The sequence below is a fragment of the Tamandua tetradactyla genome, chromosome 24 (genome assembly GCF_023851605.1).
Source record: "Tamandua tetradactyla isolate mTamTet1 chromosome 24, mTamTet1.pri, whole genome shotgun sequence".
Lineage (NCBI taxonomy): Eukaryota > Metazoa > Chordata > Mammalia > Pilosa > Myrmecophagidae > Tamandua > Tamandua tetradactyla.
This window is the reverse complement of record NC_135350.1, coordinates 36,128,151-36,146,185: the sequence shown is the minus strand read 5'-3', so window position 1 is coordinate 36,146,185 and position 18,035 is coordinate 36,128,151. Positions and strand designations below refer to the sequence as shown.

The 18,035-nt window shown below is 35.9% G+C and overlaps 1 protein-coding gene across 5 annotated transcripts in view; it reads left to right on the top strand.

The window, feature by feature from the left end:
- CCSER1 (coiled-coil serine rich protein 1) overlaps positions 1 to 18,035 on the top strand; it is a 1,450,145-nt gene that overhangs the window by 178,536 nt on the left and 1,253,574 nt on the right. For all 5 annotated transcript variants that reach the window (XM_077142860.1, XM_077142859.1, XM_077142861.1 and 2 more), the window contains 2 exons: positions 1,336 to 2,703; positions 5,908 to 6,092. In XM_077142860.1, coding sequence (XP_076998975.1) covers positions 1,377 to 2,703; positions 5,908 to 6,092 — 1,512 coding nt within the window. In that variant the 5' untranslated portion in view covers positions 1,336 to 1,376. The remainder of the gene's footprint in view (positions 1 to 1,335; positions 2,704 to 5,907; positions 6,093 to 18,035) is intronic.

Below are 18,035 nucleotides of genomic sequence, written 5' to 3'. Positions count from 1 at the left end.
AATATATCTATAAGGCTGATAAAATTGAGGGTTTGCATGTAGTGTTTGTTAGTGTTTATGTCATTTTGCTTGAAAAACAAAACAAAAGAAAAAACCAGTGTCTGACTCAAGCTGACAAAGAGGATGCATACATTATGTTTAAGGTGTTAAGTTAAATTGAGAAGAAAACAAAACAAAACAAAAAAAAGAGAAGCAAAACAAAACAAACCAGAATTCAAATCATGTACATTACGAGAACCAGTGAAAATGTGCTCATCACAATAGAAAGAGCGTACAACGAGGAATCCCTGAAGTGCGAATCCATTTGGACTTTTAGCTGCAGAGGTTCTTCAGTCTTCAAGCTCATGAAAACAGGATACATCATGCTGATTATGTGCTGACCCTGCGGTGGACATAACTTAGTTTCTTATTTCTATTTTACAACTTAATAGTTGAGTGATATTAAGCAAGTTTCTTTTCAACTGCAAAGTGTTCCTAGTAATATTATGTACTCCTAGAGTTATAACTATTAAAAGAGATAATCTGTGTAAAAATTTCCTCTTCCTTATTCTTCATCGTCATCATCATTGGTGTCCTATCTTTAATATGGTTCATAAATTGTCCCTGCTTCTGCTTCTTTCTGGATGCAGTCTGAGTCCTCTCACGTCATCAATTGGTATAGATTTCCCTCAAAACTTTTCTTCAGCTCACAGCTTTGGTTTCCTCATAATGCTAACTTGTTTCTTATCCTACTGTAGTTTCTTTGGTGCTTAATTTCTTCTATGGGTGGTTATTTCTGAGCTCCTCAAATCAACTCCTAGGGAAGGAACGATTCTTAATTGGCTTTTCTCTAGGTGGAGACTCTAGTGTCAGGCCAGACCGCAGGTTGGTGTGTTATTCTGTTCAGCTCAGTTTGGTAACATGTTGGGCTACAACATACGGCCGCATGAAGCTGCCTTTCCACTGAGTTAGTGGTGGCACCTTTTTATAGCCTGGAGTGCAGTGATCATGGCTGACACATGCCTACTATGTCTAAGTAAACATACAAAGTAAAAATTAACCAACTTCGAAAAATCACCATACTGGGTCTAGAATTACCAGACTGGGTCTTGAATCTTGTGTCTCCAAGTCCAACATTCTCTTGAATAGACATTGATATTTTTGGTATTCTTCACAGTGCACATTATTGTATCATTTTGCTACCTATAAATGTAAAAATCCTTAAGTGTCACAATTTTATAATTCATTATTTCATATAAACCAAAATCTATATCGCCTCCTGAAAAATATTTTTTGATATGTCTTCTTTGTAATTGAGTTCTATTGACTTGCTTTTTTTGTTTTCATTTTCCTCAGGCTGCTAAGTTGGCTGTCACAGTGCGAGCCTTGGAGTCCCAATGGGGGACTCAGGATCAAGACGAGCTACCCTGGTCTCCCGGTTGCCAATTTTCAGAAGGAGTATTAGCAGAAGACATGATTCTCTTCCTTCTTCACCCTCCTCCAGTAATACAGTTGGTGTCCACAGTTCCTCTCCTTCCAGCACCAATTCAAGCTCAGGTAGTACAGGTAAACGTAGGAGCATATTCCGTACTCCTTCCATTAGCTTCCACCATAAGAAGGGGAGTGAACCTAAGCAAGAAGCTACCAACCAGAACCTTAGTATTTCAAACGGTGCTCAACCTGGCCATGGCAGTATGCAAAAACTGAGTTTGGAAGAACATATTAAAACCAGGGGAAGACATTCTGTTGGTTTTAGTAGTTCACGAAATAAGAAGATAACAAGATCTTTGACAGAGGATTTCGAAAGGGAAAAGGAGCACTCAGCTAATAAGAATGTCTTTATAAATTGCCTAAGTTCTGGAAAAAGTGAGGGGGATGATTCTGGATTCACAGAAGAACAGCCTCGCCGTTCTGTTAAGCAGTCAACAAGGAAACTACTTCCGAAATCTTTTTCATCTCACTATAAATTTTCTAAGCCTGTTCCCCAGAGCCAATCCATTTCACTGGTACAGCAGTCTGAATTCTCATTGGAAATTGCACAATACCAAGAAAGAGAACCTGTGTTAGTAACAGCTTCTCCAACTTGTTCTGTGGATGTAACAGACCGAGCAGGAAGTTCTCTACAATCTCCTTTGCTTTCTGCTGATCTAACCACAGCTCAGACCCCTTCAGAGTTTTTAGCCTTAACTGAAGATTCTGTATCTGAAGCGGATGCATTTCCCAACAGTGGAAGCATGGTGGCATCCCACTGTGACAACTTTAGCCACAATGATCCTACCTCTCAGATTTCTCCGAATCCTGCTGCTGTTACAAAAACAGCGATAGAATTTATAGGTAATGTGCCCTTCGCAATTATGTCTCCTGGGAAATACAGGTTAGAAGGTCGATGTAGCACTGAATCTAATTCCTTACCTGAAACCCCTGCTGCTAATCAGAAGGAAGTGTTATTGCAAATTACTAAACTACCTGTTATGAATATGAGTAACTCAGAGACTCACTTATCACCAGATAATCAAAGAGAAGAAAATATGGTCTTACAAAATGGTGAAACAATGCTTGGAACAAGCTCCCCAAGGAAACTTGGATTTTATGAGCAACATAAAGCAATAGCTGAACGTGTTAAAGGGATTTACCCTATTTCAGATTCAAAGACAATACCCTCTCCTGATGATCATCATATATTTAACAAAACATCATGTGGATATGAAGCAAATCCTGCCAAAGGTGTGCTGATTTTCTCTGTACTATAAATGATATAAATCAATTTTTGTTATAAATTGTTCTATTTTCTTACTCTATTTCATGAATAGAAACATTTTCCTTATTTTATATTCTCTAGCAGTCTTTCCTTATTCATAATTTGTTTAAAATCTTTTCCCTACTTGATATTAAACTTATTCTAATTGTATTATGCTGAAAATATAACTCAGTAGTAGCAGTCATTTTTCGTAATTGTGTCACTCAGATTCTGACCCTCAGAAGATGAAAAGGAAACTAATTTTATTTGCAATGTGGCTTAATCTTAAAGAAGGAATAACTTCTTTTGGAATCTACTGTAGATCTATTGATATTTATTACTTAATGAAATGGATATATTCCAACCAAAATCACTATAAAATAAATTTGTATGATGTAAATCCTGTTTTTTGTAGTGGTGTATTATTAAATAGGAGTCGTGTCTAGGCACAAATAATTCCTCTATCTAGATATAGTAAAATTGCAAGCTTTCAAAGATAGTATCTTTTGAGTCAGGGGACCAAGCTGTAACTCTCTCTCTGTCATTAACTAGTTCTATAATCTTGGACACCTTATATTTGGAATAGAAAAAAAAGTAAGACTTAAATTACTCCCATTAGGTTCCAGGAAATTATTATTTAGAGAAAAAAAAATTCAGTTCAAGGCAACTGTTGCATATATACCACCTACTGGACCATATGGGACATAATTTTTTCTTCTTTATTTCATGTTATAACAACTACCATTGCTATTCCTAATAATAGTTCTCCCTACATTAAGTGATTATTGTGGCCCAATATTGTGCTGTGCATTTCACATACATTAATTCATTTGATTTCCAAATGACCTAACAAAAGTCTCTTGTTATTATAACTCAGTTTGAAAGATAAGGAAATTGGGACACATATAGGTGAAGTAATTTCTCCAAAGTCAACAAGTTAGTAAATGATTAACTGTGATACAGAACCTGTGAGGTAGGTGCTGCCATGTTCCCGATTTCACAGATGCAAAACTAAGGGCCAGAGTTCCTACAGCTTGGATGTAGCACAGCCTAAATTGCAGCTATCTGAATTCAAAGCCCAGACTCTCAGTGAATTTCTGAACTAAATGCCATGACTGTGGAGCAAGTTGCTGCACAGTGTTTCCTGGGACACAGGCTCAGGCACAACATAAACTTTCAGCAAATGACCACTTTGTTACTTACACAGCACGAAGGGTCCAAAAGTACAGGAGAAGGGACCCCCTCCTGGCCATTCTCTTGGCTGTAGTTATAGTCTTGGCTTAGGTGTTCCTTTTTATTTTCTTTATCAATAATATAAGAATGATAATGATGATTGGTAGTAACATACACTTAATAAGTACCCCAAAAATGTGTTAAGAAATTTTATGTACAGTTTCATTTAACCTTCACAGAATTTTTACGGGATAATTATTAATAACTAAGTCTTAGGGATAGTTTAAATAACTTTATGAGGTCACATTGCTAATAAATGGTGCAACTCAGAGCAAAATCTAGGCAGGTTTGAAAAGAAATCATGCAAAATAAGGTAGAGATATAATTACCCGAATATATCTGATTCTTGTTTAGTAATGGTGCCTTGCCCAGGGTCTGGTTGGATACTGTATCTATAGTTTTTCTAGGAACCTAGGGAATGACCATGAATTATCCTGCTAATTATTAATCTATTGATTGGGATGCTCATTGCAAGCCATTTAACACATCGAAGTAATTCTGCTGTGTTTCACAATGTTTTGCCAGTTTGGGGACATTAGCTATTTAGCCATGTTATCTACTAATTATAAAATAGAGGGAGATTGAAAAATAAGCTGGTAACATGACAAAGAAAGGATGATAGTACACTCTCATTTTATAGAGGTATTTGTCTATTCATAAGGATTTTACAATTTTGTAGTTTAAGATTTTACAATTAAGTAAGTTTATTTTATGCAAGGGAGAATTGCTATGCACACTAAATTCCATATACCAAATTTATTCTGTATTTATTATATAGCATATTTAAGTTAATGCTCAATACATGTGTGTATTAGGTATGCCATCATATCAAAATTAATAGCACAATGTTGAACTCTCTGGCAATTGAACTTGTATTCATTGGCCTTACAAGTTATTTGAAAGAACTGCTATATTGACCTGATGGCTTCTCACCAAAAAAAATCACTAATTTATTCATCTATTCATTCATAGAATATTTTTTTGTTTTAGCATTATTTTAGTACTGTGGTTATAGCAATAAACAAAGTAGGCAAAAAAATTCCTAGCTTCATAAAATTATTGGGAAAACTCACACAATTAGCATACAAATAATAAACATCAGATTGTGGTAACTGCTACGGATATATTTAAAGCAGATTAAAGGATTAGAAAGTGGCTTTGGGTCATAGTTTGCATTTTTTAAATACAGTGAGCAGAGTATTAACCAATGAAAAGGTATCATGCTAGCTAAGATCTGAAGGATATCTGGAAGTAAGCCATGCAGATATTTGAGAGAGATATATGCAGTGCAAAGTCCCTGTGGCAGGAGCATGCCTGCTACGTGCCAGGGACAGCAAGAGGTTCAGTGGCATGAGCAGAGTAAAGGAGGGGAAGGTAGTAGAAGACATGATATGTCAGAGAGGAGAATAGAGCAGGGGCAGGTCATATGCTGAGGAATCTGGCAAGCCACTGGAAAAACTACAGCTTTATGAAGTGAGGAGTGAGCGATCTCAATTATGTTTTAAATGTATCATTCTGGCTATAATGTGGAGAATAAATAGATTGTGTGGATTGAGAGAAAGAGGTAGGGTGAGATAGTTAGAAGCAAGGAGAATATTAGCTAACTATTTGATAATCCAGGCAAGAGTTGATAAGGCTTGAGACCAGGATGCTAGTGGGGAAGGAAATCAGAGGTGGCCAGATTCTGAACACATTTTAAAGGTAAAAAGGATAGGATTTGCTGATGTGGAAAAAAAAAAAAAAAAAAAAAAGAAGTGAGCTGTGAGAGAAGCCAAAGACAATTCCAAAGGTTTTGGCCTTAAGGAGATCATACTATTAGGCAAAGTGTACCACTACTACTACTTTTAAAAGTTTTCTGTGGTAGGGAAATTTTGAATGACACTAAAGATTTCCATGGAACATTTTGAAAGCTATATTTAGGCATCTATATTATTTTGTATTTATTTCTCTTTTAATAGTTCTAGCCAGTAGCCTCAGTCCGTATCGTGAAGGAAGATTCATAGAGAGGCGACTCCGGTCCTCATCAGAAGGAACTGCAGGGAGTAGCCGAATGATTCTGAAACCAAAAGATGGAAATACAGAAGAAGCGAACAGTCTGCGAAAGCAGAGGGCAGGTTCCTCATCTTCAAAAATGAACAGCTTGGTAAGTTTATACATACATCTGCACGTAATAAAATGTCGCCCTATATGTTTGGCATGCTTGTGCCTCCTGCAAAATGAACATATACTGAAGGATGCACTTCTCATATCTGAAGGGAAAATTGGTCTCAGATTGACGTCAGTGGTCAGAGAGGCTAATTTTTCACAGGAGGCTCTCATGCATTGCAAAAGATAGGCACACACCATGACAGCTACCCTTTCTTCTCTTGTTCACTTCCACGCAAAGCTGAGACTCTCCCTAGTTGAACAAGACCCTGGGGGTCATGAGCCAAGAAAAATGCTGATTGTGAGAATACCATTCGCCCTTCGGATATTTTCATTCTGTGTCATCTCTCCACTCGAGGAAATATCTTTTGGTAAACTACAACTGTGCTAGTACCACCCTGAGACCTTTAGTGGGCTTTACTGCAGTTGTCCTTTTGCTGTGCCCCTCCACACGAGATGAGTGGTCCTTGGTGGCCACAGGGAAATGCCCATCCAGAGCTAAAACACGTACCAGGTAACCAGAGTTCATTGCCGAAACCACTGGAGATTGTTTTGAGAACGAGAATGGGAGTGGAGTGTGTGTGGAGCACAGCCTAAGGTTGGCTTTAATGGCTGGGCTGTCAATTGGAGCCAAGGGTGGGAAGGGACAAGGGGTGGGCTGCAGATTGAGGGATTCATTGAGGTCTCAGTTCATACAAATATTAGGAGGGGCTTGCCTTCTAAAATTCACTTTGTTTGCTTTTTCACATAAAGACCCTTTTCAGCAGTGTCATTGACTTCTGTTATTTAATGATACTTCTTTATTATAATCTATGTATCTATCCATGTACCAATCTATCCATAGGTGTATATGAGAAATGCTCAGAAATAAATAACTTATGCCATCTCTATGCATTTTAGATAAGTAGATGTTGGGGATTGAATAATGTCCCCCACAAAAGGCATATTCACATCCCGCCCACTGATCCTATGGGTGTTGTACCCATTCATAAGTAGAACCTTTGAGATGTTACTAGTTAAGATTTGACTTAATCCAATATAGTTGAGTTCCTTATAAGCAAAGGAAAGTGTAAACAAGAGCAGAAACCACAGGGGAACAAATCAGAAGCCAACTGACCATGGAGGAGAAAAGGGAAGACATTGCCATGTATGTTGCTATGTGACAGAAAAGCCAAGGACCCGGAGTCACTGACATCTAGCCCCAGAACACCACCGTCCTCTGTAAGGAAGCATTGCCTTGCTGATGCCTCAGTTTTGGACTTCTAGCCTCAAAACTGTGACCCTATAAATCCCCGTTTTTTAAGCCTATCCGCTGTATAGTATTTGCTGTATTGGCCAGGAAACTGAAACACTATGTAAATGAAAATATTGAATCATCTAATACTGACATTGTATGTCATAAAAACCATGAGTTAGTGAAGCAACATTGAGTGATAGAAAAACATTGTGCTTGAAGTTAAAAGGTTGAGGCATAAGTTCTGGCCCAGCCACACCTTAATGTTGATATACAGTGATTATGAAACAGCAAATGACAATGGACATCTTGTATTCATTACACTAAAAAATAATTATATGCATATATGTGCATGTGTTTACATTTGTACATAAAGTTATTGTACTTTATCTTTCCCTTTTTGTGTGAATTGAAAAAAGTTTATCATGATTGTTACAATTGATTTTTTTGTCTCAGTACAAAAACATATTAAGATATTTACAATTCTTTAAGATTAAAATGTACAACTAATGAAATATCATGAAACATTTAGCTTTACAAAAATTTCTGTTATAGTTAATAGAGAAGTATTTATTAATAATTGCTCATTATTTTGTAAAACTTGCCCAAAGTTGGTCCTTTTGCATATTATTCTTTTATATCTCATGTGTTTTACACAGTACATTAATTGTAAACAGTTCTCTTTTTGTAAGATTGCAAAATTACTCTTCTTCTAAGATCCACTTTCAAGATTTTAAATAGAAAAAGTGAAAAACACTGAATGTAATTTCAATGCTTTTAAATCAGGTTTTTCTTAAATTTTCAAAAAAATGTCCCTGCAGTGATGTAGATATTCCACTAGATGGCAAGATTACATCATTGCCAACAGTCGGGAAGGCTATTAAGATTGCAACAGACTTACTAAAAATATTGCGGGTTTACTGGATTTACAGATACAATATTTTCAAATAAATACTGATACTTTTGAATTTATACGAGAAACTTAATGAAAAAGTACTTGACAATTTCACTGTTTTCCTTTAGGTTTTTCGAATTGTATCATATTTTCAATTAATTTACAGTTTAGTAACTAATTTAAAATGCATAAAATATATTTTTAACTCAGCAGTAATATAAAGAAATGCTAGGATTATTTAGGTAATTTTAGACAAATTTGTAAGAAGTGACTTAAATATTTAGGAAATTTTTGCTTTCTGTTTAAAAGCAACATATATTTTTGTGTCCCTTTTCCAAAATACTACAAATGAACATTCTGTGTTTGAGAATGTATCCGTGGTTCAGCTATTATTTTATTTGAGGGCAATGTGGATATCAATATTTGTTCATAATGTCTATTTGAGCCTGGCGCTAGTCTTAATGCTTCATGTCTTATCACATTTATTCCTCATAACATCATGAGCTAAGTGACGTTGGTATTAGCTATATTTTGCAATAGGAGAAAGTAAGGCGCTAAGAAGATAAGCAGCTTACCCCAAATCACACTGCTAATAAATGGTAGAGGCGGGATTTGAATCCTAGTTTAACTTCAAACACTACCTGCTTTTGGTGAAATTTATTAGAGTTAAAATTAATTTGAGCCATTTTTCTTTTTTCTTCCCCAGTTTTGTGTAATGGATCAAAAAAAAAAATGAAAGAAAACTGTCTACTTCCTCTAACCCTAGGCTTTTGCCCTTTGTAAGGAGTAAAAAGGGCAATGTAGTGCCTATCTTGAACTTAAATCGTCGTAGTATTTCTTGATATTTATAAAAAGCAACTTAGTTGCAAAAGAGGATTTTTATATTTAGGAGGAAATACAATCCTTCTTTTATGAAATAGATCCACAAATTCATGGGGAGTTTGGTTCCTGAACTACCAAAGATAGTCAGATGGACTGAATAACCCACCATTCCAGGGTTTTTCTATACATTAGGGGTATTTCAATCCTGAAAAGAAAGAGAAGACTTATTAACCCTTTGAACATTGGTGATCCAGAATAGATTAGAATTTGCCTAAATTTATTATAAGAAGCCAAAATGTATCTGGTACAATTTGATAAGCATTAACATTTATTATAGTTTTATTATATAACATTTAGTATATTATAAAAACATACATAACCTTTAATAATATTTAAAACATTTATCATATTGATAACAATAATTATATAACAATACATGTAACATTCATTGTATATATGAAACATTGATTACATTATAAAGGCGATATTTAAATAAAGATGAGTCATAGGGATCTTTATGCTGGTAGTCAGATGCAGCAAGGACGAGTGACACCAAGATGCATGAAGGAAAAGTTCATCAGTCCTCACGGGTCCTGGAACAGAGAGGATAGGTGTGGCTCATAGGGCCACTAGATGGAAAGGAGCTTAGGCTCGACCAAGCAGGAGAGGCACAAAAGGTTTCAGTGGACCCAGGAACTATACCGTTATAATGTTATCTGGGTGGAGCTGTACTGGTTGGTCAAGCAGAAGTGGGGATTTGGGAGTTTGCATTTGACTTTCTCCGGCCGCAAACCGGCTAGGACACAGGGAGGAGAGGGAGATGCTATTTATCTTGTATAAACTGTGTCAGGGGTGGTTACCGGGGACCTGACAATAGAGTCTGAGATGCTGAGGAATTAAGAGAGGGCAAAGCCCCTGTTTTTCTTTTAATTCACGATAAAAGGCTTTTCTTAATTTTCTCCTAATGAATAATTTTCTCGATAGGATGGTCACAGTATCTTTAAAAAACTTCCCCTAGAAATAGTTTATTTCTTTATAGGGACTTTTTTTCTCTCCAGACTATGGTATAGTCATAAATATATGTAAGGAATTTATCATGGTTTTCCCAACAGCTTTCCACAGTGAAGTCTGGCTTCAAATGTTTACAGGATCACCCTACTCTAAAAAGAGAATATTAATGTGAAGGTAGATTCATACAGAATGAACAACACAGAGGACCTGGTATCATGCAAGGAAATAAAGTACAGGGGCATATCTGTCGGAATAAGCTAGGCCATGTGATAACCAATAGCTTCCACATCTTAGTGAATATGGATTTATTTCTCACTCATGATACGTATTTATTGTGCAGGACACTGGGAGTCTGTTCAGTGTCTCCTACTTCTGTATCCATTCTGCTGCAGATGCTAATTTTGCAAACATTGCCTTTTACCATGGCACAAGGAAAGAGATCACTGGTGGGCCTGACCCTAGGATAAAAATTTGCTGACCTGGAGAGATTCATTTCCTTTAACACTCACAACTCATTGGCCAAACTAACCACAGAGTGGACAAGAAATGCAGTCCTTTCTTGCATCTGGAAGAAATAGACCCAGATATGCTTGGTGAGCACTAATGACTACTGTATTCCCAAATATTTTATTGTATCTTCGTTTTTTTTAGTTAACTGCAATTTCCTGGCTGCCTCCTCCTCCTCTTTTATCTGTAATCATTTAACGGGCCCTGACTTTGTGATTAAAAAAAAAAAAAGATGTCTCTGAAATGGAAGGATTCATTCTTAACCATGAGGTTTATCTTTTTTGGATGTGGTCTCTTCCTGAATTAAAGACCTTGAGATGTATATCTTAAGTGAACTAAGTTTACTTTTTCACTTACCTCAATTACTGGGAAACTTACTACATTTGTAATTCATTTTTATTACATTAAAAACTTGCTTTGGAAAGTTGTGTCATTTTTAGATTACTCAGCAAATGCATTCACAGAGTTGCCTTGAACTCTTTGTGCAAAAGTGATTCTGAAAGAATTCATTTATGGGCAGCTTTACTCTGACACAGCATAATTTCTATCACTTGTAGTTTGGCATCCTGCTGCCTTTGTATAGAAACTGTGAATATCACAGTAAAAACATAAGCTGTTAGGACTTCTTTGGTAAAAAAAAACAGACCAGATTTATATTTGAGAAAAAAACAGTTATTTGCAAATCGGTAGCATTCCATGTCATATTTTAATTCTTTGGTATGTTGAACAACAGAATTTTTATATTACTAGGTTAAATGATTTAAGACTAATTAAACAGCATGTGAAATAGCCAAGCACTTTGCTCCTGTTTTCACTTTTCTTTTGGGGCTCCTGCTTTCTCATTTATTTTCCTTATCTTTTAGTTATACATGCATTAAGTCAGTCGCTCATGGTTTCTTTTTTTTTTTTTTTTTTTTTTTTTTTTTTTAAGAGAGAGGGAGGAAGGGAAGGAAAGACAGAGAAGGAAGGAAGGATGGAAGGAAGGAAGAAAGGGAAACATCTTTAAACATTTTCTTGTTTTTTTATTATATTTTGTTTGTTTGTTTGTTTTTTACATGGGCTGGGGCCGGGAATCGAACCGGGGTCCTCCGGCATCGCAGGCAAGCACTCTTGCCCGCTGAGCCACCGCGGCCCGCCGCTCATGGTTTCTTTTAATAAATGTTTATTGAGATGAAAGAGGCAGCTTTTGAAGATTTTAGAGTCCCAGATAGGAAGAGATACAGCTTGAACATGATCATGTCAATAACACCAGTTTAATAATTTTGACCACTTAAAATTCAGAATGGGTGGGACATGCATGATTTTGAATGTGATGATTGATATCAAAAGTGAAGAGGATTCAAAATGGGCACATGATCTCCTGTAACCCTGCTTTACATGTACTTTATTTCATGCTTTCCACTGACACTCTTAAAAACGTACTTTACTTCCTAGTGACTTTCGTTCAGTTTGCCCACCAAAGCCCAGTTGTTGGTGCCAAACAGGGACTCTGAGAAGCACTGGGGCAGTAAAGAAGGTTTACAATAAATTGGATGATTAATATCCAAATAATTAATTGTGAAACACCCCGCCTTTACCATCCACTGTTTTTTTTTTTTCTTGCATGGGCAGGCTCCGGAAATCGAATCTGGGTCTCTGGCATGGCAGGCAAGAGTCTTGCCACTGAGCCCTCATTACACCTCTCTACCATCTGCTTTGTTACCAGTAGGCAAAAATGTTCTACTGGGCTTGTTTAGTATATGCTCCTTTACTCTTCTGTTTTGTGGCATACAAGTTGTACAAGCCCAAAATTAAGAGCAAAGGAGTGATTATGATTAGGTCTGATTTAAGAAATTCCTCCTCTTAATCCTGAAAGCCTTAATGCAACCTACAATATTTAAAGTACTAATGGCTGTATGGGAATTAAAATAATTATCTCAGCCTTTGGTGTAACTCATTGTCAATGGAAGCACATCAAAGATCACTGCCTGCTACAAAAGCATTAATGAGAAAAGGAAGCCATTCATATTTTGAAGGAAATGGAGCCAAACAAGTCATTCTACTCAATCTTATAAATTTTTAGAAGGGAAATCACAAGTATCATTCATTTAACATGTAATCACATTTGTTGATAACCAGCATATTAATTTTAGATGAATAGCTCTAATCCATAATATCTTTATTGATTTTTCTAGTTACTAATGATAACTTTCCTCTCAGTGCTGCTTCATGAAGATCTTATGGACAGTGAAATGTGGCAAGCAGGAGAGACACAGGAGATGCTTGAGAGAAATTTTTCATAGTTACAGGGCATAGGAAAAGAGTCTTAGCACACATTTCAGGGCCACACGTGACCACATCAGGAGCATGAGATTCAACCAGCAGGTGGGAAGCAGAAGAAGAGCGTGTAAACAGGGGACTGTGCCTTATAGCATTAAAGGGGTGTGGTTTCAGTGGACTGTCCATCAGGTATATGGTTGGGAAAGGTTTATTAAATTTGTCACCTCTATAAAACTGGATAGGGCTCCGAGCTAGTGGATAAGGGAGTCTTTGGGTGCATTATCTGACAGGGACAGCTTGTGAATGACACCAGTATTCCATGGCTGTATGTGCAAGAGACTGGGATGGGTGAGGCTCTTAGTTTTGTTTCTCTTCTTACAGATGGTCATATCTCACACATGCAGCATCCACCATTAGTTATTTGAATGTCTCATTTTACCTGTCAGACTGCAGTCTTTTCTCCTTTTGTTGGTGGGGAGGTGATGGTGCACGGTCCAGGAATCGAACCTAGGTCTCCCACATGAAAGATTAGCATTCTACCACTGAACCACCTGGGCACCCAAAGACTGCAGTCTTTTAACTGGAAGAAACTTTGGACCTATTCACATTCCTGACAACTCTTAGTATAATGTATAATGCCTTGTACAGAAATAGACATTTGGTAAGTATGAATGAGTGAAAGATAACATTGCTGATTAGGTAGTAAAATATGTTCATACACATGAATCAAGGCTTCTAGTCCAATCATTGTGTGTATACTTACGCATATTTAGTTTTGACATTTTAAATTATCATACAAATGTACAATGGCATTTTTATGTGCATTGTTTGATAAAGCTCTGTTTCGTTGATATTAAGTCTTTAGTCAGGAAGGCAATTCCAATTGTGACATTGTTCCAGTATGAACAATTCATTTTAGTATTATAAGACTTATGGTATGGTTTTCAGATCTTATGGATGCAATCATTAGGGATTGGCCATAAAAGAGGAAACAAATCACTGGTTTGTGGAATTTATTGGAGAATCTGTTAAAAATAGATAAAAGTTCTTGGTCAAATATGTCTAATATGGGATTTTAAATATCCCTCGTCAGGTTCACCTCCTTCCTTATTATCTTACAGATGTAGAGTTGCCTTTAAAGACAAGCCTAGATAAAATATCCCATTAATTTTTTTTTCACGCTTGTGGGATAAGTCAGCTTTATTTACAAGCTATCACAATTTGTATGCTTGGTGTTCCATATTATGAATAGCTTATAAACAGAGTTAACTTGATTCATCTTAAATTACTTTAAGACCAGTTTGGGTAAATAAGTAAAATGGCAGTATCAATTTATTGCCAGTTTTTCTTCATGCAAGTCACATGAGAAGGGACACTTAATTTTTCTCCTTGTGGTTCCATCATTAAAACTTAATATAGGCAATCATGTTGTAATAATAGCAACATTAAATAATATATATTATAATTTTCATTTAGAATAGTATATTTAGGGCTTATTATTATTTATCAAGCAAATAATTAAGAAGGGCAATAGTAGAGGAAAATTAAAGGTATATATTTTTCTAACTGTACTACCGATAAGACACTTTTTATCTGCTTGTGTCCCTCTGAAATTAAGAAATTTGAAAATGAAGTTTGTTTACCGTTTACTCTTGAGCTTATAATACAATTTTATTTTAAAATGGATTATTAAGTATATCTCTTAATTTTCTGTGAGGTGAAAACAGCTTTATGCCTTATATATGTAACTTCCAGGACTGGCACAGCTTTCATAATATGAGAGAGAATATTTATTGATTCAGGATCCATGAGAAATCTTTGACCATCTGAGCAGTAGCACAACCTATAGCTGAAAATTGACCTTGAGTAAAAGAACAACCTTTTCTGGCAGATAGTCATTGAATTCTGAAGTTTGTACATTTTTCTAGTTAGACAGAGAAAATAAATGGGCTTTTCTTAGTTATTATAATATTTTGAAGCTTAAATACAACACATTAAATTAATTTTAATAAATTACTTAAAAACAATAAACCTAACTTCCAAAATCAAGAAATTGTATTATTGTAATAGAATTTTACCCAACGTTGAGCAATATATTTTAGATTCTAAAAGAAATGTAAGTATTTTAAGGTATGAACATTATTTTCAAATAATTTTAAATTGGAGACATTTATAATTATCTCACAACCCATCCTATCCTGCAATTTCAGGATAAGAAAATGTAATTTACAAATGAATCATGCAGATACAATTTCACACTCTTCCTATGTGATGACATTTTGTTTAAATTATTCTTTCCTAAATTAAAGTAGCTGTCATTTTGTCACTTTTGTAATTTAATTCAGTGATCATTTGACTCTAGTGCTAAAAGTTTGCTCTGAAATGCTTCCTTTGTTTGTATCTTCTTTTGTTCTTCAGTTGTAATGTCCCAATGAAATAGCCTAAGTACCATTTTTGAAAATGCTTCTCTCTTTTAGGCTCTTTACTGGATACATTTGCCAATTATCTTATGAAATTATGATTTCCGTAGGCAACTAACTGTCTTCAGTACTGCATGTAATTTTATTTAAGAGAGACACATGAATTGGAGCTCTTATCAGCTATTAGGAGGCACAAGGGAAGCAGGGAGAGAGACCTGGAATACCTCCCCGGCTCTCCATTTCCTTTCTTTCTGTATTAGATGTGCCCTGTCCCAGATTGTTGCATGAATAAGATGTGCAGTTGCCGTATTTTTACAGAAGGAGCCATTTCAGCACAAAACATCTCCATTTTATACTCAGATAGTTACATATCATATGTAGACATTTTCAAGATAACCATTTTCTGTAAATTTCTGGAGTCCAGATTAACTTTTCATAAGTTATCATAGACAACGAGGCTCATTCTGTGGAAAGCATTCCATACATAGACTGTTGTGTTAATAAAAGCCATTTGGTTCACCTGTTCACTTGCTTGCCGGGAGGCCTGACATTAATATGTTTTCAGGAGATTAGAGCATGTCACCTGCCTTCTCTCTTTCCATCCCCCATGTAGGAAAATGGGATCGCAGACTACTGCTTAACCTGTTTCTTCCTGGGCAGTGGGTGTATGGTTTGAACACTCTCCTCGGGTTATTTATTCTGTTCTTGCTGCTCACCTTCTAAACAGTCATATTTTTATCCATTAATCCCCGATCTCAGAGAAATATGTGTCCCTGCATCTTTTCAAAGCAAATATTTCTGCTGGTCATCTTGACTCGAGTCGCTCACCTTCTTCAGAACTTTGTCCTTTGCTGTTTCATCTGTTTTTCTTCAGTTGCTTCTCCATCTGTCCATTGATGTTGTTTTACAACACTGCTGTTAATACAGTGTTCACTACTGTTAATTTAGTTTTTAAAAGCAAAGTTTTCTATCCTTGAGGGGAAAAAACTTCCATGTCCTGACCGCCCCTATTCCTGTTCTTCCTACAAGGTCAGCAGTCATGAAGAACAGTCTTCTCTTGCCATGCTCATTCTTCACTGCCCCTGAACTCTTCAAGCTCATATATTTTTGCTTCTGTAACATGTATTCTCAACATTGGGGCTCTTGACATTTTGTCCTGGTAAGTCTTTGTTGGGAGGGGTGTCTTGTGCATTTTAGGATGTATGTACTACCCCTACCTCATTAAATGCCAGTAGCAACCCCAAATTGTTACAACTAAAAGTCTCTCCAGACATTGCCACATATCAACTAGGTGGCAAAAATTGCTCCAGATTGAGAACTACTCTGAGGTCATCAATGACTTTGAGATTTTCATGTTCTTTTTTTCAGTTGCTGTTTATTCTTGACATCTCCTCAGCGTCTACCATTGCTGGCGACTGTGCGATTATTCTCTTCGCCTTTTTGCAGAGTACACTCTTCTCTGGTTATTCTTCTCCCTCTTCTTTTCTCCTTTTTAGACTTCTTTGTGAGCTATTTCACAGCCACATATAACTACAGGTGTTACTTGTTATTCCTTGCCTCTTCATTTACCTGTCCTGTTGGAAAACTTTAGGTGTAGGGGAAATTATATGTAAATTCCTAATGGAAAGACTGAGAATCTCTGTTCTGTTAGAAATATGACAAAACCAAATAGACAATTAAAAAACATCATATATTGCATTTATGGAAATAGAATAAAGAGTTATTTGGAGCTGAAATGCTGAGGAAATTATCTTTGGAATGGATGTAGTTTCTCTAAACCCTTTGTTCTGCCAACTATTTTATTCTTGTAATTTCTGTTTCTATACACCTCATATTTCAGCCTCCTTTTAAGATATGCCAATATTTCTCAACACCCCGCCCCCCCCATACACGTATTCTAAAGTTACATTGGAGAAGTTCCAAGTATATCACTTAGAATACATCCTATTAGTATCAATGTAATACATTGCAATAATAAGTTCTACCCTCATTGTTATCACCCACTATAATGCATTTTTAAAAAAATTGCTGCAGCTTAAGTTGCTCATAGTTCAGACTGCGGTAGAAATTGTGGCAGATGTTGTGACTGTTGTGCACACAGCATGTATCTGACCTTCCAAGAAACTTGGCAACTACTGGTGAACCACATGTTGCCCACCTTTGTCCTACACTTTGAATTCTGCAGTTTGCACTGCGGATGTGCCCCAAGCTGGCTCTGGTTCAAGAGGGATTTGTAGTGTGTAGGGTTTGTATGTGTGCAAAAGGTGAGTTTTAGGCGCAGCTGCAGAAAATAAGAAAATTTATAAAATATTAGTTCTAAAAATTAATTTTTAAAATGTAAGATTAATAAAATGTGGTAGATTAATAAACACTTAAATATCTTTATAACATTTTCATGTGTTTTTCCCAAATGCCTTATAATAAATTACAAGAATTGCATTTTTATTTTCTTTTTTGCAAAACTTGTCAGGAATAAAAGTGCAATACTTAAAAATCAAAGGGAAGCTATTTCTCCTGACACACAAGCATGATCAAAATAGGCAAATTTACAAAAACAAGGATTATTTTTTGTCATTTAAATGAGATTTTTTAGCTTTTTATTTGAAGCAAGTATGTTGTAAGGAAAGGAGCATTAGATTTGGAAAGAGGATGTCAAAATCCGGTATTACTTCTTTCACTTAATGAGAATACTGACCTCATAGAGTTGTTGTGAGGATCACATAATTTTATTTTATGGGAAAAGGCTTTGTAAATTTTAAAATACTTTCCCAGTGAAAATGGCAGTTGTTTTAA